The 22,607-nt window shown below is 45.4% G+C and overlaps 1 protein-coding gene across 1 annotated transcript; it reads right to left on the reverse strand.

Moving 5' to 3' along the window:
- Positions 1-6,760: 6,760 nt before the first annotated feature.
- On the reverse strand, positions 6,761-21,541 carry LOC123643445 (component of Sp100-rs-like). The gene is made up of 2 exons (XM_045558990.1): positions 21,134-21,541; positions 6,761-9,090 (listed from the first exon to the last, which is right to left on the reverse strand). The coding sequence occupies exons 1-2, from the start codon at positions 21,279-21,281 to the stop codon at positions 8,906-8,908; spliced, it is 333 nt and encodes a 110-aa protein (XP_045414946.1). The 5' UTR covers positions 21,282-21,541; the 3' UTR covers positions 6,761-8,905.
- Positions 21,542-22,607: the final 1,066 nt, after the last annotated feature.

The raw sequence follows: 22,607 nt of genomic DNA on the forward strand, positions 1-22,607 counted from the left end.
TCTTACATCCATTTGTGACCCTCTCTTCCATGCTGACATTTTAAGCTGATCCAGGTCTGTCTATTTATCATCTAATCATGGCTCTGGGATGCCCTATAACTTGGCAGAGGGGGCGGGGTGGGGGTAAAGAGTCATTTATTTCTTTCAAGTTGACAGTTTTAACAACTAGCAGTTTGGTTGCCATGACAACCAAGACCCCTCTCCCTGCTCCCTTGGTTTTCAAACCATTTCTCCCCATGAGAGCAGCAGGGTTTGGCTTATTCTGCTTAGCTCGCTGGCCCTTATCTCCCGCTAGACCCTCTGAGCTGTAGGCTCAGGCCTCAGCCTCCTGGTGGTTTCCCACTGCCCAGGCCTCACCCGCCTCCTTAGCCATTAAAAACTCTTAATGAGCCCAATGTCAGTGACACATAACCCCCCTTTGGACAATGCCAGTTGTCTCTAGTCCTACACCCAGGCCCTTTCTCCCATCCTGGCCCAGCTGGGATCCACTCCTTTCCTGCCCCACTGGCCGGGGTCTCTGAGAGCCCACGTGAACGCAGGACTGCCTCCACCCAAGTAGCTAGATTATGACCCAGTTTTTATTCACAGCCATGCCTAATACCACATCATCTGAATTCTCAGCCCCTCAAAGTAATTAACCCTGTACTCCTAGGCCTGGTTCTGAGCTCCCAGGAGGGCTCAGGCAGAGCGGGATGCGTGGGAGAGGTTTGCGGGTTCAGCACAGGCGCGGAACCTCGCGCCCAGAGCAAAGGGCTGCACAGTGCCGTCCCGCCGCCAGAGGGCGGTGTGGACCCCTCCAGAGACCTAAGGAACTGCGGTACTAAAACTCCTGCAGGAGCCAGGAACTCGGAGAAAGGACAAATTAGTGAAGGCTTTTACGGGGTGAGGATGTTCCCAGCGGTTCTCTAACTGAGCATCCAGAAACAGGAGAGCCCCCCACAGCACGTGCCAGGTCCCCCGAGACTAAGCTGGTGAAGAACGCCCAGCAGAGCAGTCCTGGGTAGGCACATGCTGGTGAGGGTCTCCTTGCTGTGACAAAACGTCCCTTCTGTTCCTTGTCACAAGTTGAAAACCTCACAGCCAGCAGAATGAAGCAGCTGAGGTGTGCTCAGTAACGTGGTCTGGAAAGAGGGCTGTGCTTTCTAGTTTTCCATCTAAACAGGCTGGAGCCTGGTAGTAGGTGCAGCCAGGAGGGCCGACGGCTGGCTCAGACCTGGGGTCTAGGTCCTCCGATTTGCAAGAACGTCCCAGGTGACCTCTCAGGGATACTGGAGGATGAGGACGGGGTGAGGAAGCCCCTGGTGTGGGGTTTGGGGACCAATCCAGCAAATCTGACCAGTGAGTGTTTAGAGAGGGGTCCCCAGAGATGGCTGGACATCCGCCCACCTCCCAAAAAATTCTCTATGCACCGTGGCCCCAGACCCACCAGGAGCTTGTTCAAATGCAGATTCTAAGATCCTTGGCCCTGGATGAGAGTCTGTAGGATCGACAACCAGGAACTGCTGTTTTTAACCAGTTGAAGAAGTTTTTCTAGGTGACCCCCCTTTTTTTTGCCACAATTAAGTTTGAGATCCACTGTTCTAAGACTGGTCCTTTATCCAACTGAAACTTTTGACAAAAGAGCAAGTTTCGCCCATGCCTCCACGATGCCGGCAGCAGGGGAGCCTGCAACTTAACAGCAAATGCTGCCCCGTGCCCTGATAGATGTTTGTTGTTTGGTTGGTTTACTGGTGGATTTTTTTTTAACTTTAATGTTTTGTGGCTTATTTAAACATTTATTATATAACCGGCTTTTAGGAAGAGTAATAAGAATAGAATGTGAAGTCATCTGCAGAAGAAAAAGCTAAACCTAGAAGGGAAAGGAGTTGCAAGTGAAGGGGAAGGGAGGCCTGAGAGAAACACCAGCCAAGCAGGGGTGATTTGGGGGTGGGGCGCAGGACTGTTATTGAGCAGCTGTCATCAGGACTTGAGACAGAGACGGACGAGTGGAGACAACCTGTAGGATGCCCTGCTATGGGTCATGGATTGGATCCTGCTTTGAGGCCATCCTGAGAGACTTGAGATGATTACATTATTTTTGAAGGTTTTTTTGGATGTCGGGATGGTCTTATATTTGATTGTGAAATCACCCTGAGGTGTGCTGCCAGGGCCCCCGTTATGTTTGGCTGCAGGCAGTTGTGAAACGCAAGGAAGCAGTTAAGGGTATTGACAGGTGCCCGGTTGAAATGCTTTACTACTCCAGCTCTGTGCCCTGCTCCTAACCACATGGCAACCACCTCCCCCAACCCCAAACCGATGCTCAAAGCAGCAGCCAGCCTTAGCCTGTTAAACCCAGTCAGATCCTACCTGCTCTGCCTTCTGGGTGAGAGCCCCAGGGGCCCACACGAGGAGCTGCCTCCCTTCTCCCCTCCCTGCTAGGTCTGCTGCACCCACTGCCCCCGGAACCCCCTGCAGCAGGCCACTGCTGCCTCACAGGTTTTATGCCTGTAGTCCCCTGGGTCTGGCGCTTCCTCCCCACAGAAATCCCCATGGTTCACTCCCACATCCTTAGAGCTTTGCTCAAGCATCCTTGGGGAAGCCTACCCGGACTGCCACTAACAGTGGCTCTCCCACTCCCTCTTATTTGTCCCTTTCTGTCCTAAAATGTCCCATTTTTCATGTTCTAACACATGACATAATTTGTTTATTGTGTCTCGTGTCTGTCTTTTGTGACTGTCATGTAAGCTCCATAAGGACAACATTTTTTATCTATTTTGTTTGTCAGTATAACCCTACCCTCCAACTCATAGGTGCTTAATAAAGATCTGTAGAATGAGTGTGTGAATGAAAGCCTCTACCTCCCAGTTAGTCTGAGCAGGCTGGCTCGTGGGGTCCGGGGCTTCTCCAAGCAGCATCCGCCTCCCTGGTCCCGGTTCAGGTAGTCGGAGTCTACACCCGAGCACCCAGGGCTACAGCCTGACCTTTGGCAGGATGCTTCTACTCTAGGCTTCAGGTTCTGTCCTAAAATACCTACAATCAAAACACCTTACCCTGAAAAATTAATTTCCTTCTAACTCCCCTTCTTGATCCCCAGGAAAGATTCATAATCCTCCCACTTCACTTTCTTCTGTTGAAATATCTATCCTGGTCTGTTTCACCAAACGCCATTTCTTAACAGCTAAGCCTGGCTTGGCCTTTATTATGCTAAAGAAACATCTGCCTCCAGCTCCGGATTATATAAAGTTTTCTTTCGCAGACAATGAAAGTGCCCAGCCCCAAATTAGTCATCTGAATTTCTCAGAAGGGAAGGAGTGACATTTGATCCAATCACATTTGCAAAGTGCCTGGCAGACAGTAGCCACTCAATAGCGCCAAGTCACTGCTCTGGCATGAGAAAAGGAACAGCTCCCTTCCTAGCCCTGCACTGTCCCAGGTTCCTCCCTCCCCGCCCTCGCCACTGGGGCCCCTGGAGCTGAGGTCCCACCAGCTTTGTGCATCTGTCATGCTGGTCAGAATCACTGACCCCAGCTGAGGCCAGTAAGGTGATCCCCAAAGAGAACAGTGACGCCAGCCCCAGTCCAGGAGGGCAGATGGCTGGGGACTGAGGGTGGGATTCCTGAGACTGGCCTGGAAGGAAAAAGCTAAAAAGATGGAACTCAGATGGCACATAGCTCATGCCACTTAAAAGAGGGATTTGCGGGAATTAACCCTGTGCCCTGCGCTTGTCCCTCCCGGCGGTATTGCCGCCCAAAGGGATCCATTAAGAGCCTGGAACCCGATGTGAAACCATCCGGCTTGGCTCCTAGACCATCCTGTCTGTGGAATCAAAGAGCAGAGAGAGATCAATGAATGTGGTGAGGTGTCTTGAATTCTTAACCCATTTCTTCCTTAGTAGAAGAGAGAGTTGCAGTAGCTAAGCTTACTGAGGCTAAAGCCATCTAGTTCCTCCTGCGAAATGTGCAGGCACTGTCTCCAAGCCGGCTCCAGCAGCAGGGGCCGGGGACACGGCATGGCCCCTGGGGTCTCATCTTTGCCTCAGGCACTGAGAACTGATAAATCTCTCAGGGACTGAGTGCTTTGAGGGGCACTGTGGCTCTCCAGGGAGTCGGCTCTGCCCATACCTGTCACCACGGTGCTCTCTGGAGGTGCAGCTGGTGGCACAGCTAGTAGCATGAACCATGGTCTGTCTGAGGTTCCACCTTTTTAGCTCTGTCCTTCCATGTCTGCCAATCAGATCCCAGTCCTGCCTGTGCCCTCCACAACTCCTTAACCCTGCATAGCATCATTCTAGAATTTACCTGCTATTTTCAGTTCTGCCTTCAATTTCTGACCTTTCCCCCATCTAGCCAAGGAGTTCTGCCCTTCTCAATATGCCTGCCTCCTAAATGCCCCCAAGGAAATGACTACCCCACCCCCTAAAAAGCAGGACGGGGGACCAGGGGTCTCTTCAGGGCGTCTTTCTCCCTTCAGCTGCAACATTGTAGAGCACCCTTAGCACACTGACCCCTGGGTTCCATGGCCATCTGGAATGCTGGGTGTGTGCAGCAGGTGAGGAGGGGAACAGAGGTGCTCCTGCCCCCACTCCTAAAAATCCCCAGAGAAAGGCACATTTCGTAAATGCCAAAACATGATGGGACCGTCCATGAAATCAGTCGTGGAGTCAGCTGTGACAGTTATGAAACATGAGCCATGGGTCTGTTTGTTCTGAAATTATACAAACCACAACTTTTTCATCATGATAAAAATTAAAAACCTTGGCAGAGGTTTCTTTAGCATAATAAAGCCCAAGCCAGGCTTCTATTTTTGGTAGAGACGGGGTCTCACTCTTGCTCAGGCTGGTCTGGAACTCCTGAGCTCAAGCAATTCTCCCACCTTGGCCTCCCAGAGTGCTAGGGTTACAGGCATGAGCCACCACGCCCAGCCTAGTCACTCTTAAATGACAAAAAATCCTTCAGTCATTTTCAGCTTCAAAGAACAATCTGGCTTTAGTAAACATGATAGGCTGAATAACACCCTCACTCCCGCAAAGACGTCCCTGTCCTAATCCCGAGAACCTTTATGTGGATATATAGATATGTTATGCTACATTACAAGGAATTAAAGTTGCAGAGGGAGTTAAGGCTTCTAATCAGCTTCCCATACGCCCAGGTCGCCTGTGACTCCTCCAGAGTCAGAAGAGAGATTGGGAGGAGATGGAAGGGGCGGGAAAGGCCATCCTTTAAAAAAGCAGAGGTAATATGATGCTTGCATCTTCCGGCTAGGGCAGATTCCCAGGGATGATCTTTCTTTTCCACGGCATGTTCTGGGATCCTCTGGACCCCTGGGCAATCCTTGTCTCTGGACAAGAGCTTCTCTTTCCCGTTTCATCCTCTGCTGCCAGAGGTAACCTCCAGCCTCTCTGTGCTGAGGACTTCTCTCCTTAGGCATGAAGCTTTCTGGACAGGTCTGTTCCAACAACCCCAAGACCAGATCCTTCCCATAAGTCCTCCTGGCTCACAAGAACACTCTGGCATCCTTTCCCCACCCCTGCCAGCGGTAGATCTGCAGTTTTCTCTTGACTGCACATGTATGTCTTTGCTTGGCCATCAGGCGGGCAGTTCAGGCCACATAGACCTGCGGTCCCCAACCCCCGGGCTGCAGACCAGTGACCTGTCCATAGCCTGTTAGGAACCGGGCTGCACTGCAGGAGGTGAGCGCAGGTGAGGGATGCTCGATCTGTATGTACAGCCACTCCCCATCTGGTGTCACCGCACAAGCTCCGCCTCCTGTCAGATCAGCGGCAGCATTAGATCTCATAGGAGTGTGAACCCTACTGTAAACTGCACATTCGAGGGATCTAGGTTGCACACTCCTTATAAGAATCTAGTGCTTGATGATCCAAGGTGGAGCTGAGGCGGTGATGCTAGCCCTGGGGAACAGCTGCAAATACAGATTGTCATTAGCAGAGAGGTTTGACTACACAATAAATGTAATGCCCTTGAATCATCCCAAAACCATCCCTGTCCATGGAAAAATGCTCTTCCGTGAAGGCGAGTCCCTGGTACCAAAAAGGTTGAGGACTGCTGACATAGATGACCTTCTCAGAGAAAAAAAAAGCTGCTTAAAATTCATAAGTGTGGCTAATTTTTTTTTTTTTTTTAAGAGACACAGTCTTGCCTGGGCACAGTGGCTCACGCCTGTAATCCTAGCACTCTGGGAGGCCGAGGCGGGTGGATCGCTTGAGCTCAGGAGTTCGAGACCAGCCTGAGCAAGAGCGAGATCCTGTCTCTACTAAAAATAGAAAGAAATTATCTGGCCAACTAAAATATATATATAGAAAAAATTAGCTGGGCATGGTGGCGCATGCCCGTAGTCCCAGCTACTCGGGAGGCTGAGGCAGTAGGATCGTTTAAGCCCAGGAGTTTGAGGTTGCTGTGAGCTAGGCTGACGCCACAGCACTCACTCTAGCCCGGGCAACAAAGCGAGACTCTGTCTCAAAAAAAAAAAAAAAAAAAAGAGAGAGAGACACAGTCTCATTCTGTCACTCAGGCTAGAGTAGAGTGGTGCGATCATAGCTCACTGTAGCCTCAAACTCCCTGGCTCAAGTGACCCTCCTGGCCCAGGCATGCCCCCCACTCCACCCCACCCAATAGCTGGGATTATAGCATGTGTCACCATGCCTGGCTGATTTTACAGTCTTAAACTTCTTCTAAACAATGGTCTGGATTTCATTCAGCATTTTCTTATAATGAGTATTATGAACTACTACCTTTCTATTCTCGCTTTTATAGATTTTGCCCAACTTTCTTCTTAAGTTAGTCGATATGTGTTTATATAGCATATATAGATAGAAGGCAGAAATAGTTTCCTGCAGTAATAATGTGGTTGCAATTGTGGTAAATGAACTGTTCATAAGACCTTGGAAATTTTGCGATAATTCATAATATTTCCTTAAGTATTTTCTTAGAGCTATTTGAAAACTGTGTCTTCTCTGAACATTTGCCCTAAACCCCACACTTTCTGACTTTAAACTCAATATCATTGCACGATTTGTATGTGAGAAAAGAACATTTTATAAGGACTCTCAACTAATTTCAAGTAACTTTAGCCACCACTTCCTCTCTCCCCTTCCCTTTTGCATCTTACCCAAGTTTAAGTTTCCCTGAGGGCACAAAGGATTTTCACATCATGAAATTGGTTACTGCTGTGTCATGAACTATTATTCGTGACATAAACTATTACTCTAAATACCAATTTAAACAATTTTCCAATCCAAATCCAAGATATTAAAACCAAAATTATCTTCCAAATGAGAAATTCTCGTTAAATTTGCCTTTTGTAGATCATTTCTTGAGCAAAACACACAAAAAACTGATATCTGTTGACTCTTAGAAGAGAGCTGGAGACCTAGGAAAATGTGGAGGAGATCAACTTGCATTTACTAAATATTGTTTTGAACATTTTGAATTTTACACTGTATAAATTCCTAATTCAAAAAATTTTTAATTTTTAAATAATAATTTGCATTTGAAAGTATAATACTACCATTTAGCACTCAATTAATGCTCCAAGCAGAAGAAAGGCACAATCCTGTCTTTGCTCCTTCTTCTTGTTGGTTGGAAAGTGAATGTGATGGAAGGAGCACTAACAGCCCTCTTGGGTCATGAGGTGGCACACTAATCGTGGCACAGCAGAAGAGAATAAGCATGTTGACTGCAGAGCTGCCACACAGGCTTGGACAGTGTACCTCCAGATTTCTTTTACAAAAGAAACAAATCTAACTTTTTGAAGGCACTGATACTTTGGTTGCTGTTTCTATTGTTATATGTAGCCAAACCTACCTCTAATTAATATAAGTGGAATAGCCAATTTCTTATCTTCATAGCAACCACAATTTCTCAGTTTCTAAAAAACAAGTACATCCTCAAGAGCTGCCAAACTACTCAAACACAGTAGGACATGCTGCCAAAAATACTGATCTGGGTTTAAAATTAAAGACACTAAAATGATTTCACTGAGGCCAATTCAATGTACGCAGGAGTGAAGATTATAAGCCAAACAAATAACTTTGACTTACTCATATTGCTTTTAAAATCAAATCAAGGCACCAGTTTTAAGTTAAGTGAAAGGCAAGTCCTTAGTCTTAGCCGATGAATCCAACAGGACTGGAGTTGCTGATTCAAAATGGCTGAGCTTTTGTTTAAATTCTGCTGTTCCCAGCGTGGCTGGGCCACAGCTGACAGCACACCCAGCGGTGCAATCTGTGTTGCAGCTCTTTATTCCAGAGCCCATAGATCAGAGGGTTAAAACACTGAGCAAAGGCAAAGATGCCAAAAAGCACCAGATTTAAGGCAAAGTAAAACAACCCACACACCTTCCCCAAACCTATGAATACGAGAGTTGGTATTACATGTAAGCTGATCTGAACTAAATGAATAAGGATCGTTCTCCTTGCTTTGATATTCGACCTATTAAAATGGCCAGCACGTTTCCCTTCTTGGTATATCAGAGAGTAACTTACAAGAATGACAGATAAAAAAACGAAAAGGAAAACCATGCCAATGGCCCTGGCAGCAGTGCCATTCAAAATCACAGGGCAAAGGGGTTCAGACTTAAAAACAGAAACCACAGTGGGGTTAGTGCTCTCTATGAGGAATAAACAAACATTCTTAAGTATAACTGTTGCCCAAGTCCCAGCCAGAATCCTATACTTAACTGAATTGACAAAGGACGGAGATTTCAGTGGCCAGCAAATCACCACGTAAGTGTTGAGAGCCATCAAGGCCAGAGTGAAGAGAATCCCTTCTCCAACACTTAGCTGTGCCCCAAACACCACCCAGCATATCAGCAGGGGGCTGTTGGCCAGCACGGCCCGCATGCCTTGGAAAACAATCCCCAGACCGCAGTAGGAAGAGATGCACAGCAGATGATGGCAAAGGAAGATGTATCAGACCTCTCTCCGCAGGTTCAAGTTCTGTGACACTATCACGATAATGAGGGCAGTGATGAACGTGGCAAAGGAGAAGGCGACCACGTAGACAGAGGCCTTCACTGTTGCCTCTAGCCTCAGCCAGTCTGATATGTCGCAGTGCTCAGAAGACAAGTTCATGATCTTTGGGAGTAGCTTGGCTCCTGGGAGAGAAAAGAACAAGAAAGGGTGAATCCGTGTTAAAGTTTCTTGTGTGGTTTTTCAGCTCTCTGATCTTGTGTCCAGTCTCAAAGAACAGATTGCATGTTCTGCAGTATAGAAGGTGACAATTTTAATATGGTATTGCTAGAGACTGAAGAAACTGGAGAAATCATCTTGGGCCTTCTTTTCATTTCAGGGGAGGGGCAGATATGCAAATCATCCAAAATGAAGGTTTGAAAGAGGTACTATTTGGTACTCAGCAAAAATTGCATAAATTCAGGTCAAGGTTTTACTGCTTATGCATTCTTTTCCATCTTCGATTGTGAGAATCTCTTCAATTCAGATTGCAAGGCACTACATTGTCAGCCAATTGATTAACGACCAAGCACGTGTTAACACTTAGTATGTACGAAGGTCCAGGAAAGAGCGAGGGCCAGAGCTGTGAGGGATGCAAGGAAGCCACTGACTCAGAGCCCTGAACTCATTTAGGTCCACAGGACATAAAAGAGAAATTAACAATTACAATGGCAATCCTGGTGACATTTACTGAGTACTTTCTAGGGATCAAAAACCGTTTTCAGAGCCTATTTCTCACTATCCCGGAGTATGTTTTATTTCTCGCCAAGTGGTTTTATTATGAACTTTTCACAAATGGGGAAACTAAGATTTAGAGAGGCTAAATCATTTGCTCAAGGCCACATGGTTACGGCATAGTGGGGCCACAATTTGAATTTGGGAGTACGACTCCAGAGCCTGCCCTCTCAACCACAACGAAGCAGCTTATGTCAAATGTAAGATCAAGAAAATGCATTCTCTGAGTTCTCCTTTGGCCAGTTGCATTTGACCAGCCAACTGGACCGCGTTTGTAGGAATATTGTTTCTGTTCTTAGGAAGCCAGAAGACTGAACATCTAGGAAGGTACTGGAATCTCAGGGTTGCCGAGGGAATGTGACCCCTGAAATGCGAAGGCATGTAGTGACCTTATATAGCCTTCTCAAATGTGCACAGCAATGAACAGCACACTGTGTGGTAGCCTGGGAACCCCCAAATTATGTTGTCCTCATTGCTGCCATGACAGTCTACAGTGGAGGTAGGGACCGTTACCTCCCTACCTGCACCCCTTCCACGGTGATGGGCCCTGCGGCCCTTGCTACCTGGCTCCTTCCTCATGAACTGTAGCATCTCCTCCTCCCCATCAAAGGTGAGGGACATCTCACTCGTGGAAAATCATTCTGCAGACCGTGCCGAGTCCATCAGAATCTGTCTCTCAGAAATCCAACCCAAGGCACACAAAGACTGTTGTCCCAGGGTGATACTGTATGACTGGCTTGACAGCCAAGGCATGGTGCGAGTGAGCAGAAGAAAGAGACAGAGAGTGGTAGGAAGAAGCACAGAGACGTGAGGCCACGAGGCCCCAGAGAAGGCCACAGAAGCCCTTGCAAGACAAAGAGAACAACCTTCACTCCTGCTTTTCTGATTCCACTGAAATGCCCTGCATTTTCTGTCCTTGGGTTCTGAAAATATAATACACATTCTATTATTTAAGTTAGCTTAAATGGGTTTCCAGTCCTTTATTCTGTCCTCTAGACTTCAAAGTATATCAAATGGGCCCTTTATATATTTTTATATTGATTTCCTAAAGGGCATGTCACAATGGATATACAACTATTCCAACTTCCTGAGAATCTAAAATCCCATAACTCCTTATGAAGCCCCTCACTGAAGGCATCATTTTTCCCCCTGGATATTGTGTTGTCACCCTTTGTGGAGAACGTTCTTTGTTCTCATGTATTTTTGAAGCCATTGTCATGCCTTTGAACTCCAGGAATTTATTTTCTCTTCTCTCCAGCTCTCCAGAGAGGATTTGAAGTTGTTATGGTCACTGTCATCATCAAAGGCATTGTCAAGCTTTCTTTGGGGGCAGACTTTTCAGTCAAAATCTTACACAAGGAACCACCCCAACATTAAACAGAAAAATGCATGTCTGTTCTCATTAAATGCCTCCTCCTCAGTAGCTCACTCCCAGAGCACACCCCAAAACTGCCCTCAGGGCACTGCTGTGGACACTGGGGGCCCCAGTGAAGTCCGTATGAGAACCCTGGCAAGTGGAAACGAACACTCTGGATTGGGGGAATCACATGCACCAGGCTCTAAGCCTGGATCTGCTGCTAATAAGGACAGTGACTTCAGATATTGAAGTCACTTCGCTCCTCCGGTTCTTGGTGCCTTACACTGCAGCCGTGCGGCACCAACACCCTTTCTCTCTTGATCTGCAAGATTATCCTCACTCGCATCCTCAAGGGGCGGCTCTGAACTTGGGCCTGGAGCTTCGGGCTTTTGCCTTATTCCTGAGAACACGATTGCTCCCACCCCAACCCCAAAATGTCCTCATGTTTATTTCCCTATACCTGAGCCTCATCTTGCTGATCTGAATAGAACCCCCAGCTCCCTAGCACAGAGCCTGCCTAGTCCTGCCAGGCCTCCTCCCAGGACCTGAAACCCAGCTTCTCACCCCCAGACTTGCTGGGGGGCTTGCTGCTGGCAGAGTCCTCAATGGCGAGGGCCTCCCTGTCTGCTCGGCCTTTCAACCACACACACTCCTGGGCTCACTGTTGCAGGGTTGGCCCAGCTGATGGGCTAATTTTCCATTATTTGTTCTTCATCCCTCCTCTGCCCAGAATCCCAGTCATCCTCGGTAGCATCCCTGCTGGACTCTTCATTCCTGCTCAGCAAGACTCCCTGCGCCTGCAAGGAGCTCACCACCCACACACCTGCTCCACTCCATTTGGCAGGACCCTCTGAGGGCCATGGCCGGGCTCTGCCTAGCTGTGCTCCAAGTCCCAAAACCCTGCATAAGAGCATGCAATAACTGTTGTTGTGCTTTCTTTAGAAAAAAACTCTGAAAGTTTTTATTCTGATCCCCTGAATTACTGCAGATGCAGCTATAATAAAGGCTAAACTACCAAACCCCCCTTCCCTCTGGATCTGAAATGGTTTCAGGGAACTATTTATTGTTGAAACCAGGAAGGGACCCCTTTCTTTAGTTTTCTAACATGTGTAATACATTAATCACTGTGACACATTGCTTCTTCATTGTACTCAACCAACTCTCATTGAGCACTGAAACGTACAGTGCATAATCCTAAGCAGTGAGGTTATAAGGCAGTAAAATAGTCACCAACATACAGAAGTTTGTTGTCCAGTGAAAAATGCAGAATACAATGCATTTAGATAATAATAACCAAAATCTTCATGTCTAGTTTTACTCATTTACCAAATGAGTAAGAAAGCCAAGTGTGCTATGGGAGGGTTGTTCAGAAATAAAAGGGATCACTGTCATCTGATGCAGTCAAAGGCTTCCTGGAGGCGGCAAGATTTGAATCAGGCCTTTCAAGGATGAAAACTAGAGCAAAGCAGGGATGGGGGTGAGACGGGAAGGGGAGAGGAGCTGTGCAGATTCCAGGCAGAAGAAAACAGCAGGGACCCAAGGTGGAACATACCAGGTATGTCCAGGGGACAATGAGTAGATGGGTTTTGTGGGAGTAAAAGGCTTATTTAGAACACTAGGGACAGACTAAAGCCAGGACCAGATTTGGAGGGCCTTGATACCATTCCAAGAGTTAAAATCCACTTTGTGAACAATAAGGAGCCTTGCATGTTAAAGTTAGGAGCAGCCCATGGCACCGGTTAGAGCCAACATAAGATGCCTACCTGTGCGTAGTAGCATTTGATACGAGCTCTGTTTTTGGAGCAGGGACCCCAGCAAAGGAGAAATTTGCACAATGAAGACACTACTATTAACACATAGAGAGTAACTTAGAATACTTTTCATATACATGGAATCTCTGGAGGATTGGAAATCTGCAAAATCAATGAGGGCAGGTTTTATTGCCTTTAATTTATTTATGAGACCTCAGGAAGATCGGTAATTTATTCAGGATTATACATCCAGAAAGAATCCCCCCCTACATCTTCAAATTCACATTCCTTCTCAGAGGCTAGTGGCAACCAGACCCATGTTAACTCCACCTAGCCATAGTTCTTAGAGGCATCTTTTTCTTCTTCTGAAATTCTAAAATGGGGTACGTCTGTTTCCTTCTAGCCCAAAGTATTATTTGGGCTCAGCTTTGCAAAAAGACTCTGGAGCCAAGAGATTTCAGCAAATAATTACATTATATCCACAAGGGCCCTGACAAAATCAGAAGCAGCCACTACTACTCTGCACAAGTCCCGTAGGAAGCAGATGCGTGGTAAGGACTGGCCTGGGTATCTACAAAGACAATGACACATGCGAGGTCTCATCCCAGGAGCCCTGCTGCAGGCAAACCCCTGCTGCCCTCAGTGAGAGACTGAACATGCAGCTATGGCCAGACCATGTATGAAAATAGAACTCTGGCCCACAACCTGCAGCAACCAGACCAGGAAAGCAACCCATTATCCACGGTAACCAGCCTAGGAAGCCAGCCTGCTATAAGTGAGACTTGCGGGAAGTCAGATTGCTATCTCTAGCAACAATCCAGGAAGCAAACAACAACTCTGGTAACAATCAGACCCCAATGGCCAGGACTTGATTAATAACTGACAGCTTTCTTCATTTTTGTCCAAATCCCAAGTTAGGACTAACCAGAAAAAGCCAAATATGCCCCCCTCACCAATTGCACAGGATGCCCCACTTCTGGTTAGCTGCCCACAGCCATGCCGGCAGCCTCCAGTCCCGGCACACCTGAAGCCCTCCCTTTTCCCACTGTAAAGCTTTCTCCTCTGCCCGCCTGTGAGTCTCTACCACAACACGAGCTCTGAGTAAACAGCCTTTGCCTGTTCTCATTTGGCTGGTCTTTCTTTATGTCTACATCAGTACAAAAATATGGCACTGGTGACTCCGCAATGGCAGAAAACACACTTTGAGGCTGATGAGTTTGTGGGAGTCCCTGCTTCATCCCCATCCTGTGCCCTCCAGCTCAGCAGCGGGGACGTGTCAGGGAGTTTGGGCAGAGTGAGACAGATTCCTTTCAAGGAAGGTGACTGCTACCTTGGCCTCATCATGGGCTCTGGGTCATGGGGCTGGGAAAATTTCTCACTTCTCCACCTTTCAGGGACCACAAGGCAACCGCTGCTAAACTGACACCCCCCCTTTGGAAGAAAACCAAGGAGGCCCTGGCTGTGAGTAAGGGGGCTGGACTGAGAGGAAGCGTAAGAGAAGGGTGATGACCAAGACATAATAGTAGAAAACGTGTGTTGGCTGTTTACTACGAGACAGCTTTAGTGTGTGTGACTTCTCTCAGCCACACAACAAGCCTGTAAAATCAGGGCTATCATTATTCCCATTTTTCAAAACAGAAAACTGAGAGACAGAGGAAGGAAGTCACCTGGCCAAGGTTAATCAGCTCATGACAGTGACTCTAGAATTTGGACCGGGCAGTCCAACCCCTGGGCCCACTCTCCCAGCCTCTGGGCCAGGTGCCCTCACATCAGTGACGGCCAGCACTGACGGATGTGCAGGGCTCCCCACACATCCTCTCACCGGGTCCCCCCAGCCTGGCAGCACGGGCAGTGCTCTCATCCCTGCTTCATGAGAGGAGGCAGCCCAGGAATACTGAAGGGAGTTGCTGCCTAATGGCTTCAAACCCAGCTCTTCTGATTTCTGAGAACACATTTAATTATTATTGTTTGTAAAAAGATAGAGCAATTGAGCAGGTGTTATAGACTGAATTGTGCCCCCCCGAAATTTATATGTTGAAGTCCTAACCCACTAGGACCTCAGAATGTGGCTGTATTTAGAGACAGGGCATTTAATTAAGGTAAAGTGAAGCTATTAGGGTGGCCCTAATTGAACCTGATGGACGTCCTTGTGCCATTTTAGGAAGGGGAGATTGGGACATACAGAGAGAGACACCAAGGGTGCAGATAAACAGAGAAAAGACCTTAAGAAGAGGCAGCAAGAGGGCGGCCATCACAAGCCAAGGAGAGATGCCTCAGAGGAAACCAACCCTGCTGGCACCTTGATCTTGGACTTCCAGCCTCCAGAGCTGTGAGAAAATAAGCTTCTATTGTTTAAACGACCGAATCTGTTGTATGTTGTTACAGTAGCCGGAACACACTAATACGGGCAGGGAAAAGCAGCTACCAGCTACAACCTTATTTCCAGGTAGCTAAGAATGGTTCCCAGGGTTCCAGCTAGACTCCCCCTACCCCCCCAATCTAACACATGGAATTTCTGAAGGAGGAACGATCTCTGATCTCTGAAAGAGAGAAGGGCCTTTCCTTTTTAGGTGCTTACAGGCAGGCAGGCAGCATCTGCCACTAAGGTCAGGGCCAGAATCTGACTCACCATGGCTAGGAAGAACCCATCAACTGAGGAAAAAATTCAGAAATGATCTCAAGTGCTCAGCAGCTGCTGGAAAGGCCATTCCAGAACGGCTCTTACAACCCTGCCCTGATGAGCAGACCTTCTCCTCTCCCACAGTAAACATGCCCTCTGCTCTTTAAACATATCTTTCCTTTGCTCTAATTAGGGACTGGCTTTTTTGATGTTTTAAAAATCACTCCAGGCTGGGTAGAGTGGTTCACGCCTGTAATCCTAACACTCTGGGAGGCCAAGGCGGGAGGATCACTCGAGGTCAGGAGTTTGATACCAGCCTGAGCAAGAGCAAGACCTCTCTACTAAAAAGAGAAAAAAATTAGCTGGGTGTGGTGGCATGTGCCTGTAGTCCCAGCCACTCGGGAGGCTGTGGCAGGAGGATCACTTGAGCTCAGGAGTTTGGGGTTGCTGTGAGCTAGGCTGACGCCACGGCACTCTAGTCTGGGTGACAGAGTGAGATTCTGTCTCAGAAAAAAAGGGGAAAAAAATAAGTCTGTGAAGCATTGGTTATCTCCTCTGTTGTTCTCAGAGTGGGCAGGAAGGAAGGGAGGTAGCCAATATTTATTGAGTACCAGGCACTTCACATCAAGAATAAGCACTTACTAAATCTCAGCTGTGACCGTTCACCTTCCGGAGACAGCTCACAGAGATGACATGAGAACTGAGTGAAATCACAAAGCTTCTTTAATTATATCCTGTGACTCCTGAAGACAAAAAAATGACACCTGTTTCTTATGAGTGGTTTCCCAGGCAGTTAACTTTTTGGGTCTTAACCTTCCTCTTTTCACAGAAAGGGAATTCTCCAGCTTTCTTCCCCATTTTTTTTCTGACCAAAATTTTGATCTACAGACATTCTTTTAAGTACTCATAAGATTTGTTAATCTAGAGACTCATTACCTTGGTTTAATAGAGTGTTGTCCTTTTCTAAAATACTTTATGTTTAAAAACACAACTTTCAACACAATATGCACATGCATCATTTCTGAACGCAATGAGATTTTGAAAAGCCAGGCCACTTGTGGACAAGGGCAGGGTGAAACTAATTCCCAAACCTCAAATATAAATAAATATTCAAGAGGGAAGTATTGGAAAGAAGGTAGCTACTAATAATGGTGAGGAAGTTCTTTTTACTTTATAATGTAGATGATGACAAATGTGTGTGACTCTAACTTATTAACAATGATACCTGTATGAACAAAGATGATACAATATAATGACATATTTTACAGTCCTTAATATATATATTAATATATACACACAGATAGAAATAAGGCCGAGGGGTCATTCCAGGATTTCAGACAAAGACTGTTCAATACTAACTATAATGGTGTCATATGTAACAAATAACATATTTCCTGAATCTTAATAGAAAATTTAATAATGAATTTATAAGAAACGATGATACACTGGCTAAAATAGTCATCTGATTCTATGTGAATGGAGTTCTCTGCATTGGTATGAAACTAGCCCAGGAACAAAAGTGGTGGGTTCAGCAAGTGGATATTTATTCAATAAGTTGGCAAATTCCTATGTGCCCCCAGCATGGATTTAAGTGCTGGGGTTACCACAGTGGGCAACACACACCAAATTTCTGACATCACGGAGTTTACACGATCCTGAATCTTATGACAGTTACCTTGCAGGCAGGAAACACATGGCCTTCCTCCCATCCTGCCTAGCTCTCATCAATTATCAAAAGTCAATTGATACCAATAAACCCCAAAGAGCAAATGGCAATCTCTACGTTGCTGAGCATATGATTCATTGCCAATACTATTTCCCAGAATCTGAGAGGATTTTGTCTTTGGTCATTTGGTTTGTCTCAACTGAGTTCATCTTGTAACATTTACTTTTGAAATGTGCTGCCGTTATTCTAATGTTGCATTATTTCGATTATTAAACTAGTTAAAATGCCCATGCAGGACCTTAATGTTATTAAAGCTTATAACACGACACACAGCATCCAAAAGTGAGCTTTGTGGTTTGCTAGTAGGCCATACTCCACTCCATAGTCAACGATTTTCTCTCATTGCGTCGGTAAGATAGTTGCCCCATCCTAAAGCAACAAGACACACCCTTTGTGTCTCCGCAGCCATGCCTGGCTCTAGCCATAAACCAGATGCTTTATCGGTACAATCTTGGCAAAGTTGAAATCAGCTGATTCCATGAAGCTCTTTTGTTTTCTCTCTCTGACTTACCCATTGGGGATTAGTGTGAACTTTTTGTCAGGTTTAATTCTATTTCCCCAAATTAAAGTAACAATTAATTTAATTATACCTATTCTCATTAGCCATTTATATATGCTGTGATTTGTTTCATTGACGAAAAAAATCCCCTTAGTTTTGACACCTGCTTATAATATACATTGCTTGGTTAAACATTTCCATCTTTATTAGGTGTCTTTGCAAGAGACATATTATACTTGACTATACATGCCAGGAAAAGTCAGCTCTCCAGATCTGAAAACTGTATGATTTACATAAATCTTATAATTGAAACTGAAAATCCATGGAATAACTTAACCTTTGGCCTTCTCTGAGAACTTTTACTTAACACAGAATTGATTATTAACTTATAATCAGTTATAACTGATTTCTCTCAATCATAGGAAGCCTATATAAAGTTCCTTTGGCAGAGATATAAACCCACCTATCACAGAAAATTCTTTTTCCATTTGGATGGACTTGCATCTTTTCATGGCAAAGTCCACTTATGCCAAGTTATCAGTGTTCTTGGTTATTTTCATTAGCATTTGTATTTGCCTTTTAGAATTGGCATAGAATTTTGAATCATATTTGTGGAGTCAATGGCTGTTTTAAGACATATCCTTGTGATTTTTTTTAAAAATATGGCCATTATATTTCTCTCTTTATTTAATGAATTTATTCTGAAGGAGAAAATATATTACTGTTACTAATGCTATTTTTTCAAACATTATTTGTAATTATATTTTGTATTTTTCAAAAGAACTTACACTCTAAATATCAGTGACAAAGAAAATTATTGACTTTGAAAATCCCAGCTATATTATCATCAAACCACTTTTGAATGTGCAAATCATTTATAATCAGTTAGAATTTTGCAATATATGACCCAACCCAGTTTCTCAATTTATACATTCACTCCCTCACTCCCTCACTCATTCATTCACTCATTCAATAAACATGTACTGTGCACCTATCATGTATCAGGCACTGTGATAAAAGCTGGACCTGCAGAGATGAATGAGATAGGGCCCTTGTCTTCAAAAAATTTACTTTATTAATTTCAGGCTGGGAGCAGGAGTGAACCCTGGTATAGTTCATGAGAGAGATGGCAAAAACAAATCAATTTCACATTTTTTGAATTGGAGGAAATGTATGAAAACCACAGACCTTTGGTTAAAGAAAGGCAAGTTCCTCTTCTTTTATCAAGAAGAGGATGTGGGGAAAGTATTCTTCCTTCTCTCGCATGAAAAGACAGGGCAGGAGATGTTGGGATGGATCCTACTTAAGCACAGACACAGGGTAGCAAGAGAAGGCTTCTGGAAAAAGCAAAGGCACCAAAAAGTTTAGTAAGGCTGTGTGAGGAAGGCAGAAGCAAGTAAGGCCCTCTAGAAACCCACAACTGTGCAAAGAAACTGGCACTGTGGACGGGCAATGACAGCACATCTGACAAAGGCAACCTTGTAAATGATGCCTGCAGAAGGAAAACAGTCAACAAGGAACCTGATTTAAGGAAACACAAGCATCTGAAAGGTATGGTTAGCTAAATCTAGACCCCAGCCAACTTTGGGGTTTGACCTAAATGATAAGGGACTTTCAAAGCCATCAAGATGCAGGATATGGAGAATTTACCCAATCGCAGAACAAATGACCAGTCATCACAAGGATTCTCAGTGTGTAACACAACTGGAGAGACCCAGGTGACAGCACAGGTGCAGGATGCAAGGCCTCCTGGGAAGGGAGGGTGGTCCTTAGATAAGGGAACAATGGCTAGAATACATAAATCTTGGATGTGTACCCAGGAAATGCAGAGCTGTATCACTCTGGTCTAGTGAGAATTGCTCCAATACTCAAAGAAACTTCCAATAGAACTGTAAAGTTCCTACCTTCCTTTTCATCACCTCCTTGGCCACTTAAGCCATCCACATGCACAGGCTCAAGCCCACATACATTTAACAGAGAATATGGAATCCTTGGCTGTAGCAAACTGTGCTCAGGCCCACATCACCATCCTCTGGTTATTGCCAATTTTATATAACTTGAATATCTAACTTTTGTTTCAGACTTTCCACTTGCTTTCGTTTTAAATATGTGTTTGCCATTTAATCTATGTCTTGACTTTTGGATTGCTGGTCTTAAAACACTAAATATTATTTCTGGATGATCCAGGACTGGGGTCACATGAAGCCATTTACTCTTTCAGGGTGGTCAGAGTGGTGCCATACAAATCCTCACCTGTACCCCAAGGAAGTGTGGCCTGGTCAGAGGCAGGCTTACCTGTCAGAGGCAGTGTGGTCTGTGCACGGAGGACTGTAGGCAACAAAAGAGAGAGGCCAAAAGTGAGTGGGGACCAGATTGGGGGCTTCAGCTTGTGTGACCAAAGCTGTAAGAATCTATGCAACTCAAGAGGCATGTGCTGTCTCTAGGAGGTCCTCCTGGAAATTATACAACCTGCCCTAAGACCTGCAGATGGTTTGCTAATGACATTAAGGTGCCTGTCTATGTAATATCAAGAGATGGCCACTCCAATCCTGGAAATGTAGTTCATTGAAATCACTCAGCACCTTTTGTGGGTTCAGCAAATATAGAGAGTATTGGAATAACAGCTGAAAATAGAAGGGTGGTTATTCCCTCAAAAGCCGTGAAAAGCAAAGAACAAGAACTTGCTAATGCATCCCCAACATTGAAAAAGCAAAGGAGTCATGGTTAATGTAAGATCCTGATCCACTTAAAAGTATTCCCACATGCTAGATATTTATGAGGCTGCCACGCTCTTATTATTTTATTCAACAAGTATCTACTGTGTGCAAAGCACCTATAGGTAAATGAAAAAATGAGGCAGAATCTCTGCATTTGTGGAGTTCACAGTCTTTCAGTGGAGACAGATACATAAACAAAAACTTTCAACACTGTGAGTTAAGTGCTTTAATTTAAAACGGTATAGAAACCCAGAGGAGAGAATCTAATCTTCTAGAAGGGTCAGAGAAGACTTCCCAGAGGACACTGACCCTCAGTAAAAGGCCAGTTAGCCAGCCTTCCATTCATTCATTCATCGCATTAAGTATCTCTGACTGTTCTAGACGCTGTGGATATGACACTGAACAAGACAGACAAGGTCTTTACTCTTGTAAAATGTCTATTCTGGCAGAGTGGATGACATTTCCAAGAGAAACACAAAATGATTCCTTAAGACTGTTCAATATCCACCTTCTGGCCTCACTTTCTCCCCTGCTTTGTATTTTTCTACCGAGACCAGAGTGCCATGACTGCTTAACCTGGAGCTTTCCGCTCCTTTTTGCAAGTATAGTGCTCATCATGACATTAAAATGCCAGTTTATTGCCTATTATCACAACAGAGTAACTCCAGAAGAGCACAATCAGATATAATCAAGTGTCTGAAAATGCAGAACTGAGAATCAACTTCAAGCAGAAATCAAAGTGAGAATGCATAGCCTAGCCTGGCATGGGACAACCTTACCTTACTTTGCCAGTCGGGATCTTTCTCCAGTGCAGCAATGAGGAGTTCTCTTTTCCAGGAAAACCACACGTGGAAGAACAGTGGGAGTCTCTTCGTGAGTCCTAGGAAGAACTTCCAATGCCCACCATCTAACAGCTGGGAACCATGCGGCATGCCCCACTGCACCTTCCAAGGCCCTTGAGCCTTCAGACCTGAGGGTCCCTTCGTGGTGGCTGTTGCCAGTTTCGCACTGTGATTCCCCGTGTGGAGAGGTGCAGGAAGGTTGAGAAAGCCGGGGACTTTCTGCGGTGGCTACTTCGTGAAAGAATGCTCAGCTCCTTCTGCCCAGGAGGAAGTGGAGGAAGATAGAGCCAGCACCCCCACTTCTGCATACGGGGTCCTTCTGCAAAGAGGCACACACTCTCTGTGCACCTTCTGGGGTCTGGACCCACCTCATGGTATTTAAAAATGACGAGGACCATTATCTCTAGAGAAAGCTGAAAAATCTTCCACTCCCTAATACAAAGGGAAAATTCAAGCCACTGGAACTGGTGCTTTTGAGCCAGATTAGCCTTCAAAGATCGCAGATTATGCCTGTAGAAGTGACCACAATTGCATAACAGAGGCAAGAGAAAGGCAGTTGGAAGCTTCTGCAAGGCACAGTTGGTTCCATTCTGAAAATTCATATTTTCTGTTTGCCAACACGTCTGCTTGAAATTCCTCAAGCTGCTAATTACATTGCAAGTGGTATACACCAGCTTTTCCTCATATTTATAGCTTTCGTTTCTCTTAGAAGTTATTCAAGTAATATATGTTGGTTGTCAAAAATGTAAAATACAGATAAGCATAAAAAAGAAAATAAAAGTTCCCAATAATATCACCACTTGAAGACAACTACTGTTGGCACTTTGGTGTCTTTCCTTCCAGTCTTTCTCCTGTGGTGAGGTAGATATTAGGGTGAGCTCCTCGACATCCATTCCACCCCACACCATCGGGGAACATCCAGGCAGTTTTGCTGGGATTTGCTCCATCCTCAGCTCCAGCACAGGTCCTGATTTGGCCAAATTGAATTATAATTATATTCTGCTCTTTACACAGTATTTGTTTTAGGAACCAGCACCTAACCCAGACCTAAGCCAATCAATGCATGGCATTCCCCTAGCCCCAGGAAAGATACATTATCAAGATGGTCCAATCTTAATGGCTGGGGGAGAGACAGTCACTCCTCGGGGTTTGGAGGAGGTGGCTCTGGATGGTCTAGGCAGCCACCTTGCCACCACTTGAGGAACCAGCTTTAGGATGAAGCAGATGCTTCAAAAGGCAAAAAAGAGATATAAAAAAAATTAGGTCCTCAAAGAAATTTCTGAGCTGCTAAATTAAGTTAACGCCAAAACCTGCCTTACTTCTGGAGTTTCCAGTTATGTGAACAAATGAATTTGCTTGCTGAAGCCAATTAAATTGAGTTTTCTATTCCTTGTCACTAAATGCATCCTAAATGAC

Source organism: Lemur catta, chromosome 8 (assembly GCF_020740605.2).
Source record: "Lemur catta isolate mLemCat1 chromosome 8, mLemCat1.pri, whole genome shotgun sequence".
NCBI lineage: Eukaryota > Metazoa > Chordata > Mammalia > Primates > Lemuridae > Lemur > Lemur catta.